Source organism: Narcine bancroftii, chromosome 7, assembly GCF_036971445.1.
Source record: "Narcine bancroftii isolate sNarBan1 chromosome 7, sNarBan1.hap1, whole genome shotgun sequence".
NCBI lineage: Eukaryota > Metazoa > Chordata > Chondrichthyes > Torpediniformes > Narcinidae > Narcine > Narcine bancroftii.
In genome coordinates, this window is record NC_091475.1 from 169761122 (window position 1) to 169784885 (window position 23764).

A 23764-nucleotide genomic window follows, 5' to 3' on the forward strand; every position below is an offset into this window, starting at 1 on the left:
GCAACACATTATTTTTGTATAGGTCATACCTTCCCCAGAAGAGATCTCAATGATTCATGAACCTAAACCCATGTCCACTGCCGCAACGCATCAGCCACACATTCATCAGCCATAACTTTCTATTTATGCCCTCACTGGTATATGGCACAGATAACAATTCTGAGATTACCACCCTTGAAGTCCTGCTTTTTAGTTTCCTTCCTATCTTTCTTTATAGCCTCCTCAGGATCTCATTAATCTATCCCTTTCCTATCTATGTCATTGGTAGCAACATTAACCACAATACCTGGACATATGACAGCTCATCCTTCTACTTTAGAATGGTGTGACCTCGATCTGAGACGTCCCTGACCCTGGCACCTGGGAGGAAACACACCATCCAGGAGTCTCCATCTTGTACACAGAACCTTCTATCTGTTCCTCTAATTATTGAATCCCCTATCACTTCAAATTCTATACCAGCGACCCTGACCACTATAACTTTCCCCTTCTAGATCATCCCTTCCCCACCCCCACCCCCAACAGTATATAAAACATTTTTGAGGGGAGCAGCCATAGGGGTGCACTGCACTGATGACTTCTCTCTCCTAACCATCATCCAGTTACCTGCCTCTTGCCTCTTGGGAGTGACTATCTCATTATATCTTCTGTCTGTCACTCCCTCTGTCTTCCAAATGACCCTGAGTTCATCCAGCTCCAGTTCCCGAACACGGTCTGTAAGTAGCTACAACTGAGTGCGCCTCTTCCAAGTGTAGTTGTCAGGCACACTTCTGCTGTCCCACATTTCTCACATTCTTCTCACATTGGAACATAACACAGGCCTAGCTGCCATCTCCACTACCTACTCTGGATTGTTTTGAAAACATCTTACCTATGGCACATCCTCAGGTTCTGCTCCCCAAAACCTCAAAGTCCCACTCTTACACTGGCCAGTCCCACAGTGATCACTTCACTTGAACTCTACTTCTCTTTATTGACTCCAGCTAATTAGCTAATGGAGAATTTAAACAAGCACCTAGCATTCCCAAAGCTTTTTAAATGGTCCTCCTCTTGTTCCAAGTTCAACTCCTGCAGCTCCCAACGAGAAACTAACAAGCACCTACCTTTCCTGTTTCTATTAGGAAGACGTGGCAACAAGGCAAGCGAGCTTGAGAACTAAACATCAATCCTTAGAAATGAGAGGCAAAACGGAAAGGAAGTAGGATCGTGTTGTTAGTAAAGGAGGAAATCAATGAAGTAGTGAATATGAACATTGGCTCAGAAAGTTATGATGTGGCATCCATATGGTGGGTGTTAAGGAACTTTAAAGGGCAGCAAATATTAAAAAGTGGTGTAAGGATGAAATATATGAAATTAGAGATGCATGTAACAAGGGTACTATTGTTACCTTGAGTAACTTTAGTCTAGATTGAAATAGGTCAACCAACTCACCAATAATACTGCAAAGGATAAATTCCAGGAGTCTATATGTGATGGATGTGAAAACTCCAATGTGGCTTGAGTATGTGGATGACAAATTCACTTTAATTCTGTCTTCACAAATATTCTCCCAGATATGTTAGGGAACCAAAGGAAAAGAGAGTATGGGGAACTGAAGAAAATCTGTACAAGTCATCAATACTAGTCAAGAAACTACAAACCCTGGGCCTCTGCAACCCTCTTTGAAACTCAAACCTTGACTTCCTCATCAGAAGACCATAGTTAGTACAAATTGATAAAAAAAACCTCTCCTCCTTACTAACTATCAACACAGGCGCACGTCAAGAATCTATGCTTAGTCCACTGCTCTACTCACTATAAACCCATGACTGCGTGGCCAGCCACAATTCTAATGCTACCCACAAATTTGCTGATGACATCATAGTTGTCAGCAGAATCACAAACGAAAATGAGGAACTGTACAGGAGGGAGATAGATCAGATCATTGATGGTGCCACAACAACAACCTTGTGCTCAACATTAGCAAAACTATGGAGGTGATTGTTGACTTCTGGAGAAAGTCAGGAGAACACAATCCAGTCCTCATTGAGGGCTCAGTAGTGGAGAGGGTCAAGAACTTCAAATTCCTGGCTGTCTACATCTCAGAGGATCTGCCCTGGAGCCTCCATGTTGATGTAGTCACGAAGAAGGCTCTCCAACAGCTATACTTCATCGGATGTCTGAGGAGATTTGGTATGCCCCAGTAGACCCTTGAAAACTTCTACAGGTGTACCATGGAGAGCATCCTGGCTCGTTGCATCACTGTCTGGTATGGAGATGCCAAACTCCAGAGGGATGTTAACTCGACCTGTGACATCACTGTCACTAGGCTTCACTCCATCGAGGACACCTACAAGAGGCAGTGTCTTAAGAAAGCAGCCCCTATCCTCAAGGACCCCCACCACCCTCTTCACTCTGTAACCATCGAAAAAAAGGTACAGGAACATAAAGATGAGCACTCAGTGACCCTTAGTCAGCTTATTTTCTGCTGCCATCAGATTCCTGAATGATCAATGCACCTAAGGCACTGCCTTACCTTGACTTTCTGTGCACTATTTTTATTTATTGTTGTAAGGTAATTTATATGAATGTTTGCACTGTGATGTTGCTGCACAATAAACATGTTTCATGACTTGTTGATGACAATAAATTCTGATTCTGATTCTGAAGTTAAGAAGTAGTGCCTGGGAAATTAAAAGTGCTGAACACTGAGACATTTCTAGACCCAGAATACATCCCAGAATGCTAACAAAATTGACCCAGGATGCATTGATAGTCATATTCCAAAATTCTTAAAAGAACATTTCCTACAGATTACATGTTGGCAAAAGTAATTCCATTATTCATAAAAGAAAGAGGAAACAAAAACAAAGAATTACAAATTAATGAACATAATGTCAGCATTGAGGGAATCTAAAAATCTATAATAAAAGATGCAAAACAGAACATTTGAAGAGCAATAACAGTGAACAAAGTCAGCATGGGTTTATGCCAAGGAAATACTTAACAAATCTACTGGAGTTTCTTGAGGATATCACTTGTAGAATAAATCAGGAACAACTGGCACACGTGATGAATCTGGATTTTCAGAAGCCTTTTGACAAGGTTGCACATCAAAAGGATTTAAGTATAAGAAATAGGATGTCCTACTGTACTTTGTAGAGCCCAGCGAGAGTTTTGTGTGTGGTTTTGGCTTCTTTCTTCAAGACAAGATATTCATGCCACGGAGGTGTGCTTACTAAACTGATTCCTGAGATGGCAGGACTGACATACGAGGAAAAATCATGTCTGTTAGATGCTTATTCATTGGAATACAGCATGAGTGATGACCTCATAGAAAACTATAACATTTAACAAAATTAGACAGATGAAATACAAGGAGGGTGTCTCTAAAGTTTGTGAGTTCCAAAAAAATGTTCACAGGCTTATCCATTTAGAACAGATTAGAAGAAATGTATTCAGCCATAGACCTATAGAATTCTCTACCATAGAAGGTAACCGAGGCAAATTTGTTGTGTAGTCAAAAAGCTGGTGGGTATATTGTTTTTAATTCAAAGGAGATGAAGAGATATAGGGAGAAGCCAAGGACAGGGTGAATGATCAAGCAATATCATATTGAAATCTTACTCTTGCTCCTATTTTCTATGCTTCTACATATGGACAGTACTTGTGACACAATTTTGGCTTTGAATATATAGTTTATATTTAGTTATTTGCATATGTTCTGAGATTATACTTTATCAGTGATTTAATATTTGACAACCTACCAGCCTTAGCTTCATCATAAAAATCTTTCCCCTCAGACAAAGAAGTTTGTGAGTCCAAGTTACTCTCCAGAGACTTTATCACACATATAATCACATTAAATGGAAGAGTAGTTAAATGACAATATAAACAATGATATATAAAGCACCAGTAATAACCTTCAGCAAAAAAAAATCTGTGAGAAGAACTCAGCAGGTCAAGCAGCATCAGTGGGAGAAAAAGCATCAAGGGTTCCTACCTGAAATATTAATCTGTGGCGGCACACATCCTCATGGCGAACCAGCCCGCTTGTATCGCCACGTGGCGGGGCAGCCATGGGGAAATGGTGTCATCAGAGGTTTCTCTCTGACTCCAGCATCCCTTCCAATGTGCACCCTGGGCAGTGATTATGATGTCACAATGCACCAGGTTTCTGAGCTCATGCTGCCCTTAAAGGGACGTGCTGAATTTGAATAAAAACAGTCGTTAATGACCCACAACATGGTGGCTGTGTTTCTTCTACTGCTCACACCACCACAGTGGTGACCCCAACGAGCCCAGACATTTTTCTGAACTCAAAACACCATGGATTCAGCAGAGGTTAATGCTGCCTCCATCAAGCTTCCCCCCTTTGGGACCCACTGACCGAGAACGTGATTCGGGCAGGCAGAAGCACAATTTCAACTCCGCATCATCTCCTCAGATGCCATGATGTTCTATCATGTCGTGAGTCCTCTGGACCAAGACACAGCAGCGAGGGTGGATGACATCATTCACCACCCCCCAGCTATGGGCAAGTACACTGCCCTCAAAGACCTTCTGCTTGAAACTTTTGGGCTAACTCCCCAGCAACGGACTTCGAGGCTCCTTCACCTAGATGGGCTTGGGGACCATAGTCCGTCAGCGCTGATGGGTGAAATGCTGGCCCTGGCGGAAGACCACAAGCCTTGATTTCTCTTCTGCCAGATATTCCTGGAATAGATACTGGAGGACATCCAGCTGCTCTTCATAGATGAAGACTTCTCGAACCCAAGGAGAGCAGCAGCCCGTGCAGATGCCTTCTGGCGCTCGAAGAGGGAGAACGAGGCAGCCCTCAACCTGGTGGCATGACCTGGAACCAGCCAACCGCAAGCCGCTCCCAAGACCAAGCCAGAGGAGGCCCAGTCTACCTGGTGTTTCTACCACCAGCGCTGGGGAGCGCAAGCCCGTAAGTACTGCCAGCCCTGCGGGTTTCAGGGAAATGACCAGGCCAGCCGCCGTTGATGGCTGCGATGGCTGGTCACACAAACAGCCTCCTTCATGTGACGGACAGATCCACTGGCCGCCGATTCCTGGTGGTCACAGGGGCTGAACTCAGCGTCCTTCCCCCCACAGCATTAGAGACTCGCACACGATCTCAAGGTCCAACAGTGCGGGCGTCCAATGGCTCCACCATCAGGACTTATGGCACCCGCAGGGCACAGATCCAGATCAGGAAGAAGAAGTTCCACTGGAGCTTCGTCCTAGCCTCCGTAGGCACTGCGCTGTTAGGGGCCGACTTCCTCGGAGCTCATGGCCTACTGGTTGATATGAAGGGGCAAAAGGCTGGTCAACGCCCAAATGTTCCACTCCACCCAACTAGACACAGTAGAAAGCCGCAGGCCCAAAATCGCCACTGTAGCCGCCGCCAGGGACAAGTTTGACGAAATCCTCCACGAATTCCCCGCCATCTTAGAGTCATGGTTCAACGATGCCCTGCCCAAGCATGGGGTCTTCCACCACATCGCCACACAGGACCCCACCCCGCACACTAGACCCAGACAGCTACTGCCCGAGAAGCTCCAGGAACTGGGAATAGTCCGGCGCTCGGACAGCGCCTGCTGCTCCATATGGTCTCGAAATCGTCCAGGGCTGGAGACCGAACGGGGACTACCATCGGTTGATCGACGCAACCACTCCTGACAGGTACCCGGTGCCTCACATACAGGACTTCTCTGCCAACCTCCACGGCGCATGGGTCTTATCCAAAGTGGACCTCGTGCAGGGATACCATCAAATCCCGGTGCATCCAGACGACATGGGTAAGATGGCTATTATCACCCCTTTCGGCCTCTTCGAGTTCCTGCGTATGCCCTTCAGTCTAAAGAACACGGCCCAAACGTTCCAATGCCTCATGGACGCAGTTGGAAAAGACCTGGACTTTGTGTTCATTTACCTGGACGATATTCTGATTGCCAGTTGCAACTGCGACGAACACAAAGCCCACCTCCGCACACTCTTTGCCCGGCTGGCAGACTTCGGCCTCACGGTCAATGTGGCCAAATGCCAGTTCCAGGGGCACACCATTTCAGCGGCTGGGGCTGCGCCAGCGCCGGAGAAGGTAGTGGCTGTTCAACGATTCCCTAAACCCTCCACCCTGAAAGGCCTCCAAGAGTTCACGGGAATAGTGAACTTTTACCATCGTTTCATCCCTGGAGCCGCGCACACCATGCGCCCATTGTTCGCGCTCATGGCCACCAAAGAAAATACTTTATTGTGGTCTGAGGAGGAAGACAGGGCTTTCATCACAACAAAGGAAGCTCTAGCTAGTGCCACACTGCTGGTGCACCCGCAGCCGGAGGCAGACACGGCGCTCTCCGTGGACGCCTCAGCTACGGGAGTGGGGTGGGGGGGCGGTTCTGGAATAGTGGCTCGACGGATAATGGCGCCCGCTGGCCTTTTTCAGCAAGCAGCTGCACACGCTGGAGCTCAAATACAGCGCTTTCGACCGGGAGCTCCTGGTGCTGTATTTGGTTGGCCATCCACTATTTTCGCTACTTCCTCGAGAGCAGGCCATTCACAGCCTTCATGGATCACAAGCCCCTCACTCAAGCACTGGCGATGTCCGCCAGACAACAGTGCCACCTCTCGTATGTGTCTGAGTTCACAACCGACATCCGACACAGGTCCGGCAAGGACAATGTAGTGGCAGATGCACTCTCCCGTCCAGCCATCAACACTCTCGCACCTGGCCTGGATTACGAGCAACTGGCTCAGGCACAGAGGAACAATGAGGAGACGCAGGCCTTGCGAACTGCCATCTTGGGTCTCAAACTCAAGGATGTCCGGGTGCCCAGCAGCCCGGACACATTGCTGTGCGACGTCTCACCAGGAATGCTGCGCCCGGAGGGCGAAGGTCTTCAGTCTGATCCACGACCTCGCACACCCAGTGATAAAGACAACTGTGCGGATGGTCACAGAGTGGTTTGTGTGGCATGAGCTGAAGAAAGAAGTGGCGGAACTGGCCAGGAACTGTACCAGGTGCCAGAGTGACACACACGAGCCCCCATCCAGAACTTCAACCCGGTGGTTTGCAGATTCCAACACATCACGTTGATGTCGTTGGGTCCCTGCCAGTGTCCAAGGAAGCTCGTTACTTCCTCATGGTGGTGGATCAGGCCACAAGGTGGCCGGAGGCCGTCCTGATTACGGAGGCCTCCGCAGAGACGTGCGCCATGGATCCGGTCAGCCAATGGATCGCCCGTTTCTGGGTCTCGGTGCACATCACTGGCGACAGAGGGGCGCAGTTCACGTCTGCCCTGTTCACGTCTGCCCTGTGGACTCAGATGGTGAAGCTCCTGGTGGTCAAGCTCCACCATACCACAGCATATCACCCACAGTCCAACAGGTTGGTGGAGAGGTTCCACAGGCACCTGAAGGCATCGATTACGGCCAGGCTCTCTGGACCAGACTGGCAGACAAACTACCTTGGGTCCTCCTCGGGATTAGGACAGCACTCAAGGAAGACCTGCAGGTTTCAGCAGCACAGATGGTCTATGGTGTACCACTTTCCCTGCCAGGTGAGTTTTTCAGCCCAGACCCTGACACCACAGCCACCGACAAAAACCTGCTGGCGGACCTACGTAGGCGACTGGCCTCCCTAGCTCCCCCACCCCTGGTACTCCACGGCATCCAGCCATTTCATCTCCCCAAAGAGCTTGACTCGGCCCAGTTCGTTTTCATGTGGGGACCACAGGGTCCACCACTACAGCGACCGTACAAGGGGCCATACAAAGTCTTGCACTGGTCCGGCGGAACCTTCACCCTGGTCGTTGGGGGCGGGCGAGAGAGGAACTTTTTACGGTGGACCGTCTGAAGGAGGACCATATGGACTTATCACAGCCAGTGCAGACGGCCGCACCCAAGCACTGGGGCCGGCCACCAAAGCGACAGGACATGTAGCTGGTTCTGTGGGGGGGATTATGTGGTGCCGCACATCCTCATGGCGAACCAGCCCCGCTTGTATCGCCACGTGGTGGGGCAGCCATGGGGAAATGGTGTCATCAGAGGTTTCTCTCTGACTCCAGCATCCCTTCCAGCGCACGCCCTGGGCAGTGATTATGATGTCACAATGCACCAGGTGACTGAGCTCATGCTGCCCTTATAGGGGCGTGCTGAATTTGAATAAAAACAGTCGTTAACAACCCTCAACGTGGTGGCTGTGTTTCTTCCACTGCTCACACCATCACAAATCAATCTTTTCTCCCAATGATGCAGTGTGAACCTCTATAATCCTCCAGCAAATTGTTCTTTTTCCAGATTCCAGCATCTGCAATCTCTTTTATATCCCCAATAATTAATTGCCTTCTGTTGGTGGAGAGACTAACACAGGACAGTTTGCATTGCACACCATATATCATCATGCAATACTACAGGTTTAGTCATCCATATGTTAAATTATAGCCAGAAGTGACACTTGCCGTTCAGTGTTATTACAGAGGAACATAGGAAGTAGGAACAGGAGTAGGCCAAAAATGGCCCATCGAGCCTGCTCCGCCATTCAATACGATCATGGCTGATCTAATTTATGACCTAACTCCACCTACCTGCCTTCTCCCCATATCCCCTAATTCCTCTATCATGTAAAAATTTATCTAACCCAATTTTAAATATGTTTAATGAAGCAGCCTCAACCACTTCCCTGGTTAGAGAATTCTAAACATTCACTACTCTCTGGGAAAAACTATTTTTCCTCATCTCTGGCTTAAATCTACTCCCCCGAATCTTGAGACTGTGTCCTCTCGTTTTAGTTTCCCCAGCCAGCTCAAAAAACCTTCCTACATCTATCCTATCCATACCCTTCATAATCCTATATGTTTCTATAAGATCTCCTCTCATTCTTCTGAACTCGAGCCAATACAATCCTAGACGATTTAATCTTTCATCATAAGTCAACCCCTTCATCCCAGGGATCAACCTAGTAAACCTCCTCTGGACCGTCTCCAAAACCAGTATATCCTTCCTCAAATATGGAGACCAGAACTGGAGACAGTACTCCAGGTGCGGTGTCACCAGTACCTTATACAGTTGCAGCATTACCTCCCTACTCCTGAATTCAATTCCTCTAGTGATGAGGCCAACATTCCATTTGCCTTCTTAATAACCTGCTGCACCTGCAATCTAACTTTTTGCAATTCATGCACAAGCACTCCCAAGTCCCTCTGCACAACAGCATGCTGTAGTTTTTCACCCTTTAAATAATATTCAGCTCTTTTATTTTTCTTGCCACACTTACTAACATTGTATTCCATCTGCCAGACCTTTGCCCACTCATCCAGCTTAACTATATCCCTCTGCAGACTCTCCACATCCTCATTACAATTTGCTCTTCCACTCAATTTGGTGTCATCCGCAAACTTGGCTACACCACATTTTGTCCCTTCCTCCAAGTCATCAATGTAAATGATGAACAGTTGTGGGCCTAACACCGAGCCCTGTGGCACCCCACTCTCTGCTAACCTGAAAAACTCCCATTTATTCCGACTCTCTGCCTCCTGTCAGACAACTAGTTTTCAATCCAGGCCAATATACTTCCCCGGACTCCACTTTGCTGTAATTTACTGATAAGTCTCTTGTGCCGCACCTTATCAAACGCTTTCTGGAAATCCAAATATACAATTTTATTAATTTTTGTTATTTTTTTTGCTACAATTCACCTAATAGATTTATTTCATGAATAACCATACAGCTGCATCATATCACTCTTTGCATTTCTATATTACACCATGGTGATTTTCAGTATAATGAATGGCATTAAATTGATTTTCTATTCAATAATCAGCAGAATAAAAAGTATCAACTTAAAAATACTGTAGCACATACTGTAGCACTGTAGCATCTTTCCGCTGCTCCCACTGAGAAAGAGTATCAGAGCTAGGCTGAGAAACCACTTCCCATGGGCAGTGAGAATGTTGAATGACCAAAGGAACTACTCACACTAACCATCTGAGACTCATATTCATGAAACAACGCACACATACATACAACATACAAGTATTCAATATATATGAATACTTGTCCTGCATATGTATTGTTTGTCCATATGTCTGCTTGTATGTTTGTGTGATTTGCACTGAGGACCGGAGAATGCTATTTCACTGTGTTGTAGAGTACTTGTGCAATCAGATGACAATAAACTTGACTTGATACTTCAACCTCCTTAACATTTCACTGTTATTCTCCTACAACGGCTTATCTGCAATAATCCATGTGTTTTTAAAATGTATTATGGGTAAAAAAAAAAATCAGAAAGAGAATAAGGTCTATTAGGGGCAATCTCCACACAGAGCCAGAGGTTTCAGTGAAGTCCTAAATTAATACTTTTCATCAGAATTCACAAAGGAAATGAACTGCAGTTGGAGAATTCAGTGAATGGGAAGATGAAAACTTAGGTCATGTCTTGTTAAATAAAGGAAAAGTTCCCAATGCCTTACCAAGATGGATAAATCCCCAGAGCTGGATGAGATTTATTCCACACAGCTATGGGAGACAAAGGAAAAAGCTGCTGTGGCTCTGAGATTTTTAAATCTTTTCTGGCTACACAAGGTACCACATGACAAATGTGGTCCCCCTTTTCAAGTAGGGCAGTAGGGTAAAGCCTAATAATTACAGATCTGCAAGTCAGACATCAAAAATAGGAATGTTATGTGGAAACAATCAAACACTGATGATCACTTGGAAAGGCAGGGACCAACAGGGCTAATTTTTTAGGTGCCTGAGCTCACCAAAAATGGCAACAAGGAGGTGCCAGAGCTGCCCCATGAGCTGCCTGGAGCAGCCCCATGAGGTGCCAGAGTGGCGATCTGGTGAGCTACATCCCTGGGGACCAAGAGGGCTGGCTAGGATGACTTTGACAAGGGCAGATCCTGTCTGAATGATCTGACTGAATTCTTTGAAGAGGTAACAAAGTACACTGAAGAGGGCAGTGCAATGAGAGTGTTGTAACATGGAATTTAGAAAGGGGTTTGGCATGATTTCACATATGGGAATCTGGCTAAAAAGCTTGGGATCCAGGGTAAATTGGTAATTACGATCCAAAATTAGCTTGGCAATAGAGGTTGATGGTGAAGGTTTGTTTTTGTGATTGTAAGCTGATGACTAGTGATGTTGGGGCCCTTTCAGTAAAGTACATTAATGATTTAGATTTAAGAGGCATGATTAGTAAGTTGGCACACAACATGAAGATTGGTGGAAGGTAGACAGACTACAGAATGATATTGATTTCTTGGTGAAATGTGCTGAGAAATGGCAAATGGAGTTTATTCCATATAAATGTGAGGTGATGTATTTTGGAAGTACTAATGAGGCTAGACAACGCACCATGAATAATGGTAGTATCATAAGTCGTATTAAGGGACAGAAGATTTATCAGATGTTGCAAGGGTTGGAGCATTTCGGGTATGAGGACACTCTAGAGAGGCTCTGCCTGTTCTCTCTGGAACATGCGAGGTTAAGAAGGAACATAAATGAGATGTACAAAATTATGAGGGGAACAGAAAGGATAGACTGCATGAAACTAGATTAAAGATAACAGATTTAGATAGGATCTGAAGGGGACCTTTTATCTTCACCTGGCATACTCTGCCTAAGAAGGTGATAGAAGCAGAATTGCTGACGTAATTTAAGAAATGTCGAGATGATAACTTGAATTGCCTAGGATGAAATAATGAATTAATATGGATGGATGCCCACTGATAGGCAGTGAACCTAATGACCTGTTTCCAAGCCATATGATTCTAATACACTTTTGTTTTTCATAGGGTAACCAATTCAAAAACTCGAGGACACAGTTTCCAGTGAGATGGTAGAGGTTCAAGAAGAACTTGCAGGCCATCTTCATTCAGGAGGTAGCCAGTATTTGGAATGAGCTTTCAGTGGAAGCTATAGAAGATGGTACAATTATGACATTCAAAGACATTTGTTCAGATCTATGGATAGGATGAGTTTGGAAAGATATGGACGAAATGCAAACACATTGGATTGGCTGAGAATGCCAAATTACTCAGCGTGGGCAGTTAGGCTGAAGGGCTTGTTCTGAGCTATATGACTCAGCTTCAATGAGTGGTTAGTGGGATGGAGTGCTGAAAGGAGAAGGGAAGATGTCTCTTGTGGTAGAATCTTGTTGAAAAGAGCAGAAATTGTGTGGAATGATCCACTGAATGTGGTGGCTGGTGGGGTGATATGCAAGGACCTATCCTTGTTCTGGCAACAGTGAAAATAAAGGTGCAGGAAAGAGAGCAGGTAAGATCAAGGAGAGAAACCACAGTTGAGGGAATCCCAAAGGTACCAGAGCAGATCCAACGAAGATGGAGAAAGTGAGAGACTGGAATGGAGTCCCGAAAGGTACAATCTCCATAGCAAATTTGAAATCGAGACTGGCGGCTAATCTACCCCTCTGGAAATCTCGCACGGAAAGAGCAAAGGCAAAGAATGAACCGCCCGGGTCATGTCGTAATGAAAAGTGGAAAGCCCTTATTTTCCCTGATTGACAAAAACAGTCCAATCTAAGAGCGGGAATTAAAAACAAATCAACCAGCGCAGTGATCATTGTACATGTGCATCAAAAAGAATCAACGAAAAAGGACAGAAAAATGCCAAAGGGGAATTTTAGGGGAAAGATTCTGAATCCAATTGAAAACGAACGTGCGAGACGTGTCTCACCGTTGAACGTGGACAATAAAGATCCATCGTTTTCTTTTAGATCGCCAAAATAATGGCCATTAAGTAAGGGAAGCCAACATTATTTTGTTAGTCGTCCATTAATGTTTTAAGGCTTAAGCTGTTCGATTTTGTTAAAAAAGAGAACACAAGGGTGATCTATTACAGATACATCAAGAAGCTTCCACCTGAACGTTTCTCTTTCCACTAGACGACGCCTGACCTGCTGGGGTATTTTTGAGCAGGTCTAGGTTTTGATCGAAAAATGTTCCATCACTCAGGTGATGGTCCGAGGAAGCTCTTTCGGCTTTGGTCGTCCCGGTGAGAGCTCGCGACGCCGCCTCTCTCACTGCAGAGACCGGCGCTCGGGCGCGGCCCGGCGTCCGCAGTGCGGGCTTGGCGCGCGCACGCTGAAGGGCGGCCGGGCCTCCGCGGGGGTCCCCCGGGGGTTCGCAGGGCCGTGGCGGGAGCGCGCACGCGCTCGCTGCCTCTTGGAGGAGCGGCGGCTGCTGAGGATGACGGTGTCCCCTTGCCGGCTCTAGAGACAAGCAGCAACCATGTGGCTGATCATGGCTGGACTGTCGGTGTTGCCGTTCGCTTTCTTCGACCTGTGGTACTTCATGCGCGGGGCACTGGTACTGCTCATCGCTTCTTTCGACACGCCGGTCAAGGATATTCTGAGGGAGCAAACAGTGCGGGGTAAGGAAGACGACTTCCGAGGAAGCTGCTCTCAGGCTCGATGTAGTCGGGGCGTAGAAGCTAGGCCTTTATGACTGAAATTGCGAAAGAGCCGCGATCCAGATGACCCAGTTCGCTTGATCTTTTTATTTTAATCACGATGTGTCAAATCATCTGGTCTCCCCACCTTTGTGGGTGATGTCGTCGTATTTGCAATGACCGGGAGCACGACAGGGCAAGTATCGATGGTTGAAGCCATCTGATTTGGAATTCACGTTGCGGCAGATCTTCCCAAAGCGTTGACTTCATTCATTTTTCAAGGACTGGGAGTTGCTGGCGAGGCCAGACGTGTGCCTCCTCATTTGCTCCAGAGAAGGTAGCGTTGAACTGCTGCTGTCCTTCAACTCAGAGAGCTGTGGCTTGGGGAATTCCAAGATTTGTAACTGGTGATGACAGAATTGGGATGATGGAGTCTTTGAGGAGAATCTGCCAGCTATGATGTTCTTCCATATGTTGCCCTTCTAATTCTGATGACAGTAGTTGTGGGTTTGGAATTCAGAGGAGCCTAGTGAATATCTGCACTCTACTTTTGCACAAGGATATACTGAAACCATAATGCACTGCTGGTACAATAAATTAATTCTTTGTGTGATGAATGGGGTACTAATAAAGTAGGTAGATTTGTTCTGGATGTTAAGTTTCTTCCGTTACTGATGTTGCACAGACTGAGGCAGGTAGAGTATTCCTTGTAATTTGCTTCATCCAAGTGCCTTTTAAATGATTGGGAAGGGGAAGGGGAAGGGGGGGGGGGGGGTGGGGGCCGCAGGGAAGGGTGTCAGGAAATAAATCACTTGCTACAGGATACCCTTCCTTTCACCTTTATTGTAACTGGTATTTGCTGGACCAGTTGAGTTTCTAGTTGAGAGTGACCCCCAGAATATTGACAATGAGTTGGGATCTCTACATTTGAAATGTCAAAAGTAAATGGGCCCCAGGCAACTGAATAAGTGGAGACATTTCCATTAGTTTTTTTACAACTCTACATCCAAATGCCCCTTTCTCTTAATTAAGGATATTAGTATACATTTGAATTCAGTTAGTTGTACCATTATGTAAAGGGCTTGGGTAGGAAGGAGTTTGTGTTTCAGGATCGTTTTCTCAAACAATACATGAACCTCTATGTTGATAGCTTTGATATATGAAGTGAAACAAACTCTTAAGGGAGAGTCTAAAAGTATTTTAAGAGCAACGTCGTAACTATAACTAAGGAGAGTATAGGCCTTCTTCACATTCAATAGTCACTTGTGTGTAGAGCCACACCAGATGGGTGAAGTCTTCAATGAATATGTTTCATTTGTATTTAGTGTGAAGGTCACAGAAGCTAAGAAATTAAGAGAAATGAATAGCGATGTCTTGGAACATATTCCATGTTACACAAGAGGAAGTACTGAAGCTCTTGAAGTGGTGGGCAAATTCCAAATGCATGATTAAGTGTGTCTTAGGACATTGTGGGAATCAAGGTGGGTGGGTGGGGGGGGGGGAGATTTCAGGAGCTTGGACATCATATTTGCATCATCTCTAAACATGGTGAGGTACCATTAGACTGGAGAGTGGCTACTGGTGGTAACACTGCACTGGTCACCTGGATGTAGGAAAGGTATTAAAAAGCTGGAAAAAGAGTAGAAAAGACTCATGAAGATGTTATCAGGACTGCAGGGCTTGTCTAATAAGAAGAGGCCAGATAGAGAGTTCCTGAAGCGCAGGAAGCTGAGGGTGAACTTTTAGAGGTGTATGAAATCATGAGGGGCATGCATAAAGTGAATAGTCACCATATTTTTCTCAGGGAAAGGGAAGTCCTTCCTGGAAATAATTTCTCTAGCTGCTCAACAAATTTCCTTTGGGCAATTTCTCAAATGAATTGGAACAAATAATTCTAAGGTGCAATATTGCATCATGAATGCCCACAAAAAGCAATTAAAGAGTCCTATAGATTGCCCAGCAGTGTACAAAACTGATTCCAAAGCAGGGATATTGATCTCTTTGTATCAAACTGTTTGAATCCATGTATTCCAGTTAATTATTTGTGTCTTGAAATGTTTCTATTTGTTCTGTTGAACAAATCGGACTAATACAAGTCTTATGCATATTTTTCTGATTCTACATCTATTTATTGATTTTCCTTCTCTCTGTTTGTCTGTCCTGGAGCAGTGAGAAACTTGCTACCATTCAGGTTCTCCAAGTTTTGAAGGGGCTGATGCCAGTACGAGAAGTGCTGACTCTCAGTCAAGCAGGAAGTGCTTGATGGGGTGAACAGGTTAGGAGGTGGTGTACTTCTTCTGTCATTTGTTTTGGGCTTCTGCATGTTCCTGACAAATGAATTCTAATTCTCTATGCCATCCAAAATAATGCTTCTTCATTTTGAGCAATAATTAATTAGGGATTCCCACAAATTTGGGATATGTTGCATTTTCCTGAAAGCATTAAGAGTCTCCTTGAATTTTTTTTCCATTTTCTATGTGCTGAACCTTGCCATGATGAATAGAAAGCCAACAATTGGCTATGCAGAATTATGGCCTGCCCATTAGAGTAATAAGTGCCTTGATACCCAGAATGTTGGAATAGCAGAGGATTTAAAGAATTTTGCATAGGCATCATTAATATTTTGAAGAGCTTATTGAAGAAAGTCCATGTCTCAGAAGTATACGGGAGGTTAGCTGGTAACCTGAAAATTGTATTATGTTTGAGGTCTTCATCTTAATGCAAATTGGTGTTGAACACCATTATGCTATTATCCCAACACTTTTTTCAACCTCTGTCACCATAATGTTCCATCTCATCCCCACTACAATTGACCCCAGGTTACAGAGAGATGATTGTATTTTAAGAAAACATTCGCAAATTTTCAGATTTCTCAAAATCCCTGAGATTTTTCCTGTGGGCAAGGCACATTTGGAAGCTGAGCTCCAGGGTGTCATTGACTTGATCACAAAAGTTTGCAAGAAAATAACTGTGCTTTAAATATTTGTAATACAGAAGTCTTCTATTAGTATGACAAATTCCCACTTCCAACAACGAAGTTCCCTCAAAAAACCCTGGAAAAATTGGAGCACTCCCATTCCTCGGAAGCTATTTTTAACAAAATTTGCTGTCACCTTTGGTGTACCATCATTATCTATTTACATTATATAACTACTATTTTTTGTAAAGTTGGTTGGTTTTAAATAACCAAATAAAACTTTATTTGTTTATAGTATTAAATACAAAAAAGGACCTTTACTTGAGGAATAATCCATTTGAATGATGAACATGCATATTGTATTAAATACTGCAAATTTGGGTAGGTTGATAAAAACAGTCCATGAGCAGGTAACGTGGTGTTAAAACAGACTGCAAATCAAAGCCTAGAATGTTGAGTCAACAACTTGTTTTTGTTGTGCCATTTGGACATATATTTGCCTCAGTGCTCTTTCTGAAATACGATTAGGCTAAGACCTTTTTTGCCCTTCCCAGAAGCTGCCTTTTGGTCAAGTCATGAAAATATTTCCTACACAATTTATCAGAAAAGACACATGGTACATACGGATTTGGAGAATAATTCAATATAGTCTCATAAGTGGGTTCTGAATTTAAAAAAAAAATGAGGCTCAAAGTAGATGAACAAATTTCCTTATCTCTAGTTGATGTAAATCTAGGAAATAATGAATTTAAGGTAACTAAGGGTAACTCAGTAACTAAAAGTACCATAGTCTCGAGTTGATGTTGAGTGCTCTTTTGTTTCTGTTACATAAATTATTTGAGTTTTGTCATTAGAGGTATAATCTGGAGCTGTAAAAGAGAGGTTCCAGAGATCAGGACTGCGGGAGGTTGAAGTATGATTACAGGACTGCCTTGAGTCAGTAGATTGGGTGGTGCTCAAGACTCAGCTGAGGATATGAATGATTACACCAGGATCATTGCAGATTTTATCAGAACTGGTTTGATGAATGTGTCTCCACCAAATTGTTCAGGGTTTTCCCTAACCAGAAGGGCTGAATGAACAACGAAATCCAGAACCTGCTGAGAGCCAGATCACAGGCATTTAAGTCTGGAGGTGCAGAACATGTCACAAGGAGCAAGTATGACCTCCAAGAAACCATCTCCCATATGAAGTGAAGATTCCAGATGAGAATCGAAAACAACAAAGGATACCCGACAGCTGTTGCAGGGCCTAACTGACATAACCTGCCACCAAACCAAATCGGGTGCAGTAGGAAACAACAAAGCTTTACTCCCAGACATACTCAGAATAAGGAAGAGCCATGCACACCTTCATGCCCAATAATGATCCTCTACTGTCAGTATCAGAAGATGACGTGTGGGCTACCTTCAGGAACTGGATCCAAGGAAAGCATTGGTGTGGACAGAGTACCTGGCTGAGTACTGAAAATCTGCACTGACCAACTTATTCACGGATATCTTCAACATCTCACCAGTACCCATCTGTTTCAAATAGGCCTCAATCTTGCCTGCCCCAAGAAGATGGGCAACTGTCCATTGCGACAAGAAAAGATGGTAGGAAAAGGGGACCATGGTTGACAAAACAGGTGAGGCATCTAATTAAGAGGAAAAAGGAAGAATATATTAGATTTTAGAAAGCAGGAAACAGAAAGGACTCATAAGAAGGAACTTAAGACAGGAATTAGGAGAGCAAGAAGGGGTCATGAGAAGGCCTTGGCAAGTAGGATTAAGGAGAATCCCAAGGCGTTATATGCATATGTGAAGAAGGATGATGAGAATCAAGATGAAGTGGCTTAAGGATAAAGGAGGCAGATGTCCCTTAAGGCAGAGGAGGTTGGGAGGTCCTAAATCAATACTTCAGTATTCATAGGCTCTTCCCACTATCAAAAATCTACACGGAATGCTGCCATCAGAGAACAGCAACAATTATTAAGGATCCATACCACTCAGGATATGCTCTGTTCTCCCTGCTGCCATCAGGAAAGAGGTATGGGTGCCACTAACTCATACCACCAATATCAGGAACAGTTGCTACCCCTCCACCATCAGACTCATAAACAACACTCAATCAGAGACTCTGTTAAGGATTCTGTATTACCTAATTTGTTTATACTGCCTGCTTGCTTCCATTTCTCCCGTTTGCATACCTATCTTTATTCACATTACCGATAAATAGAAATTCTGCCTGGCTTGCAGAAAAAGAATCTCTGGGTTGCATTTGATGTTACTCTTACACTAAAACTGATCTCTGAACTTTATCTCATGACATCTGATACTTTGATGATTTATTGGCATTCTGTATCTTTGAGCATTTCTTCAATAATCAAAAGTTTATCCTGGACTCTTCTTCCTCCCTCTGACAGCTTCTGAGATTTACAGTATGTTTGCTGCTTCTGGTACGCTGAAAGCATGTTGATATTCAGGGAGAAAGATCACTCTGGGAAAGACTAGATCGTCAATTCATTATGTGACAAGATCATTTATCTTTACCCCAATTTTCTACCTTTGAAGGCTACATACTACTTTTATCTTTTCTACAAATAGTAAGTCATGATTCCATATTGAAAAATAAATAGCTGTTTTACATTTTTGGTAATGGCTTGAAACAACCTGTTAAAGACAGTAATATTTAAAATTCTGCGATTGCAGCATTTGGGCCCAAGATGGTGGTGCCTGTGTTCAGCAGCAGTCATGAGGGGTTGCAGACTCCAGGCAAACAGTGGACAGGCATAGGACACTGGTAACTGTGAGAACACTCCCTCCTGCCACCCCTGTTGAGAAGGAGAAGCAGAGCAGGCAATCCCAAGGATGGTGGCCATGGTGGTGGACCAGTGAGAGGCTCTGCAGCTGAAAGACACATAAAAGCAGCAAGCTGTTGGTGACTTGTGGGTGAGGAACCCACACAGGCTGCTGGTGACTTGAGGCCAAAGGACTCTCACTAAGCTGCGGGCTACTGGAGACAAGCTCATGACAACCAGGTATTGGAACTGGGATTCAAGAGTGTGTTGAGTACAAGAAGGGCTCCTGAAGGCTTCTTCATTGTGTCAGAGGTTTGAATCTGGGCTTGGGTTGCCAGTGGTTTGAACTGAACTGGACTCTTGTGCAGCTGCAGAAGTTGTGGGAGCGCTGAAGGTGAATCCATGGACACTCAGTGACTCGTTTGCTTCACTTTCTCTGACTGTAAGGAGTGCTGGGCAATGCTAATGGCGAATCTTTGTTTTCCTTATGGAAGATGAAAGGCAATTTCATGTAATGTGATATTTCTGTTTTATTACATGACAATAAATGGTATCTGATCTGACATTTACTAACCACTGGTGCCAGCACCATTTTTGCTGTGGATTCTTATTTCGTCCCCTTTAATTGGCTTATTTTAAATAAGGGAACAATAATCATGTAAAAGAGGGGCCATTTATGGGTTTTCAGTGCTTCCTGTCTTGAATGTCTTCCTGGTAGAGGGAGAATGCAGGTCAATCACTTGGCTTGCCTCGATAAATAATTCTGAAATATTTGTTGCTGGTAGTATATACCAAGATTTTGCATCAAAATAAATCTGCAGATAATGTAAATCTGAAATTAAATAAGAAATTGCTGGAAATGTTCAGCAGGTCAGGCAGCATCGTAGAAAGAAAAACATGCCAGAATTGGGAAGGAGTAAACACTTTTTCAGTTGCAGAGAAAGTGGGGAAAGGAATGAAATGAATATCTGATAGTGCGAGTCCACAGGAGTATCAGGTTAACATACTAAAAAGGACTTCACTCAATATTTGTAACTTTTTAAAGAAAATTTTCAACAGTGATTTGTGTATTTTATTTTTTTTATTTGTTTACTTAGTTATTTAAGAGAGTACAATGTTTTCCTAACAATGCCTTTATTTATTCTATAATCTGCATTTTAGGCCTTGTGCTCTTTCAAGACATCGACTTTCTGGGCCACATGAATAATGCACGCTATTTGAGGGAATGTGATTTTGCCAGGTAATTATCATTTATACTATATTTACTGAATTTGAGTCAGAAATGGACATAGACAGCATAACTGGGTCCAAAAATGGAAATCTCATCTATTTTCTGGGTAAGGGAAAACTAATTGTGGAAAATAATTTGTTGAATCAATTCCCTTTTTACTGAATTCTGTTTTTGGAAAAGATATTTTAAAGGTGTGAGATGTAGGATGCATTCTTTACATAAAACAAAATCTTTCTGCTGTCTCTTGGAAAAATCTTCTTAGCTAATTCCTGAGACAATCCAAGAAGAATTTGGATTTGGACATGTTAATGCCAAGAGTTTTATCTGATTGTTTTTTTAAAAAACTGTCACAGCCACATCAGTTCACTTCATAAGGCTAAGAGCATTGAATGCTAAGAAATTGGAGCTAAGAAATGACACTACACCTCAGTTGCTATAATCCAAAAGCTGCACTCCAGAACTAGCTGTGTCTTCAGCGAAATCCCACGCAGGTGTCTGTTTCAAACACAAGTGAGTTTAACCAACTATCCTTGATGTTCAATGACAGTACCTTTATAAATTTCTCCACCCAACAATATCCTGGGAATTATATGGTTATATAGATAGTTACATGGAAAGGAGAGGACTGGAGGGGTATGGACCGGGTGCTGATCAGTGGGACTAGGAGGGTGGGGATTTGTTACGGCATGGACTAGCAGGGCCGAACTGGCCTGTTCTGAGCTTTAAGTGGTTATGTGGTTATATGGTTATAAAATCGTCTCTGGACTAGCCACAAATACTGTGACTTCCAGAGCAAGTCCAAAGCTGAGTATCCTATGGTGAGTGATTCACTTTGCATCCAAAGGCATCCACAGAATTGTTAAGGAATGCTTTCCATTTGGCAAGATTACATAACCAACAACATTTTAAAGAAGCCTGGAAATCCAGAAACTCTTGATTGGCATACCAGTCACTTTCTCCATGAGCATATTGTAGCTTCAATGTGTACCATGTGCAAGATGTACTGCTGTTAGTCTCCTTGGTTATTCTGACAACCAATTCTATGAACCTATGAACTCTACCACCAGGAAGAATAAAGGCACATATGCAGGTATGAGGTTTTGCTAGCTTTCTGTCCCTTAAATAAGTTGCATTTTGTGATTTAGAAGACAGATCTCTTAACCGATTAACTTGTACCTTCACAAATGCTAACTATACTATTACCAGTATCACAGATCACTTTCTACTTTGCATCACTTTTACTGTTTCACTCACTGATCTCTAACTTGGCTAATTGGTGTGTAGAAAGGTTTCTTATATAATCTGGACTGGACCTGCTTTTTCAAGTCAACTGACAATATCAGCTCATCCTTCATAGTTTGACTGTCAATGACTACAATTCTGATTCATGGGTCCTTTTTGTCCACCCATGTGAACATCAGATGATTGCATGGTCAGTTCCTGATCCGCCACCCAAGCTGTGCTCAGTGACTAGCCGTCTTTGATGTGTTCTGTGGCTATTATCTTCATGCAATGATTTGGGTTGCTAGTCTTCAATGTAATCATTTTGCCTTGGATGACAATGTTCATCAATCTGTACTCTTGTGAATTGTAAATTTTATTTCAGTTAACCTCTATGGTCTATACAAGCTGTACTTTCTAATATCATTTTCTGGTTAACCATTTGGAGAAAAAATATCACATACAACTTAAGAGACTTAAAATATGCTATTTGAATATACATGCAATGGTCAGCCAAGAGTGAATTTTAACCACCCTATGTGATTTTTAAGCATGCTGTAATACAGTCTACATTTATGGTTAGCAATTACTTTAGCAATTACATCAAATTGGATATGTTTTTCATAAGATTTCAACATTAAAAATGAAACATGTTTAGATATTTTGACCGGATATAAGACCCAAAGGCATATAAGGATCTCTCCCTCCCATTTCAACAAGCTATATTAAGAATTTTTTTTTAGTGCTTTTTTTTTGAATATTTTTTATTTTTATAGGCTCATAAAAATTCAAACAAACAATACAATCCCTTTCAACACTCATATAACATACAGAGTCTGTATTTATCACCCCCCCCCCAACCCAATACAGCTGAGAATACAGTTATATAAATTATACATATATAAATACTGGTGGGGTCAACAACCCCTACAGAAACCTAGGAAAAAGCCTAGGGGGAAAAAACTGCCAGAGTGACTATGAGGAAGTATAGTTTATATCTTAAGGCTTAAAGCTTTTGCTGTTGGAATTAGAAGACAGCTTATAATTATAAATTCTTCTTCCTGCTCTGTCATTTTGGAACAGATCTGGTAAATTAAATATGGACGGGACCATTTCCTTTTCTGATATATCATTACCTTTTTAACTCTATCATAATTTACCTGGCCAGCCCTTTTCTCGCCTCCTCCTCAATTCCTACCCTTTTTTATATTACTGAGTTACGTAACTCACTGACAATTTTAAATTTCTACCCTTAATCTTTTACCTTACATGAAACACAATAGAGAAAACCTACCGGGGACATTCACTACCTAAATTAACGAAAGGAGAAGGAAATGAAAAGAATTGACTCAGAGGAATTTCTTGTTTATTTTTATTGAATTACAACATTGTTTGACTGGTTTAATGTATCTTAGATTTTGTGCTTTAAATGGATGGGGGGGAGGTAGGGAGGGTGGGATGGGAGGAGGGAGGGGGGGGAGAAAATGGCACTGTATATATTTGAAAAGGAAAATGTATGTATCATGGTCAATGTGGTTTATGGTGTGAAAAATAAATTTAAAAAAAAAAAACCATACCTCCGATACAAATAACACATTTGTTGTACCAGGGCAGTTCCATCTGCCTTATCCATTTGCTGTCTCATCTCTTATCTCCTGCCTGTTTCACAAATTAAAACCTTTTATCTGGGCCTCTCTGGCCAACTGAGCGAATTAAATTTAACCTCAGGCAAACAATATAACCTTATTTTGTATAATCACTGCAGTCAAGTAACCTTAAACCTTATTTCTCCACTGACCTGTATGCTTTATTTCTCTTGGTTTTATGGATCTCAGCAGGGAACCAGATCAACCTCAAATGAGGGACCACAGTGTTCCTGGGAGTGGGCTTTGGAGTCCGGGCTCAAGGGTCCCGGAGGTGCACTGTCAATTCCGTCTGAAGTCCCAGTCTCACTGTTGACACTTATTCCATCCGTGTCAATCGTTTTTGAGGGATTCTTGCTGACTATGCCAATGTAGAAGTCAGCCCATGCCAATTTGAAATTAGACAACAGAATAGAAAACACACTCAGGAAAATATCACTTTAAAGCATACAGATCTTTATTTCAGTAATAGTCAATTTGTATATGGGAAGTGAGCAAGGCTAATCAGGAGAAGTCAATTTCTGACACCTGTCTCATGTTCTCACATCCAAAGATAGAGAGATTTTATTCCAAATTTA

At 43.3% G+C, this 23764-nt stretch overlaps 2 protein-coding genes across 16 annotated transcripts in view; one reads left to right on the plus strand and one right to left on the minus strand.

Moving 5' to 3' along the window:
- The window catches only part of gucy1a2 (guanylate cyclase 1, soluble, alpha 2), a 205694-nt gene extending 201589 nt beyond the window's left edge, over window positions 1-4105 (minus strand). For 2 of the 4 annotated variants that reach the window (XM_069891227.1, XM_069891233.1), the window contains exon 1: window positions 3983-4051. Coding sequence is in view for 1 of the 4 variants with exons in the window: in XM_069891229.1 (XP_069747330.1) it covers window positions 3983-4060 (78 nt within the window). In the remaining 3 variants the exon portion in view is untranslated. Of the gene's footprint in view, window positions 1-3982 lie in introns of all 4 variants that reach the window. The other 2 variants (XM_069891229.1, XM_069891228.1) reach the window with 2 other exon arrangements.
- Window positions 4106-4219: 114 nt separating this feature from the next.
- The window catches only part of LOC138739359 (protein THEM6-like), a 45723-nt gene continuing 26178 nt past the window's right edge, over window positions 4220-23764 (plus strand). The window contains exons 1-3 of one of the 12 annotated variants that reach the window (XM_069891239.1): window positions 4220-4930; window positions 11781-11870; window positions 20253-20331. In XM_069891239.1, coding sequence (XP_069747340.1) covers window positions 11822-11870; window positions 20253-20331 — 128 coding nt within the window. In that variant the 5' untranslated portion in view covers window positions 4220-4930; window positions 11781-11821. The other 11 variants (XM_069891238.1, XM_069891237.1, XM_069891240.1 and 8 more) reach the window with 11 other exon arrangements.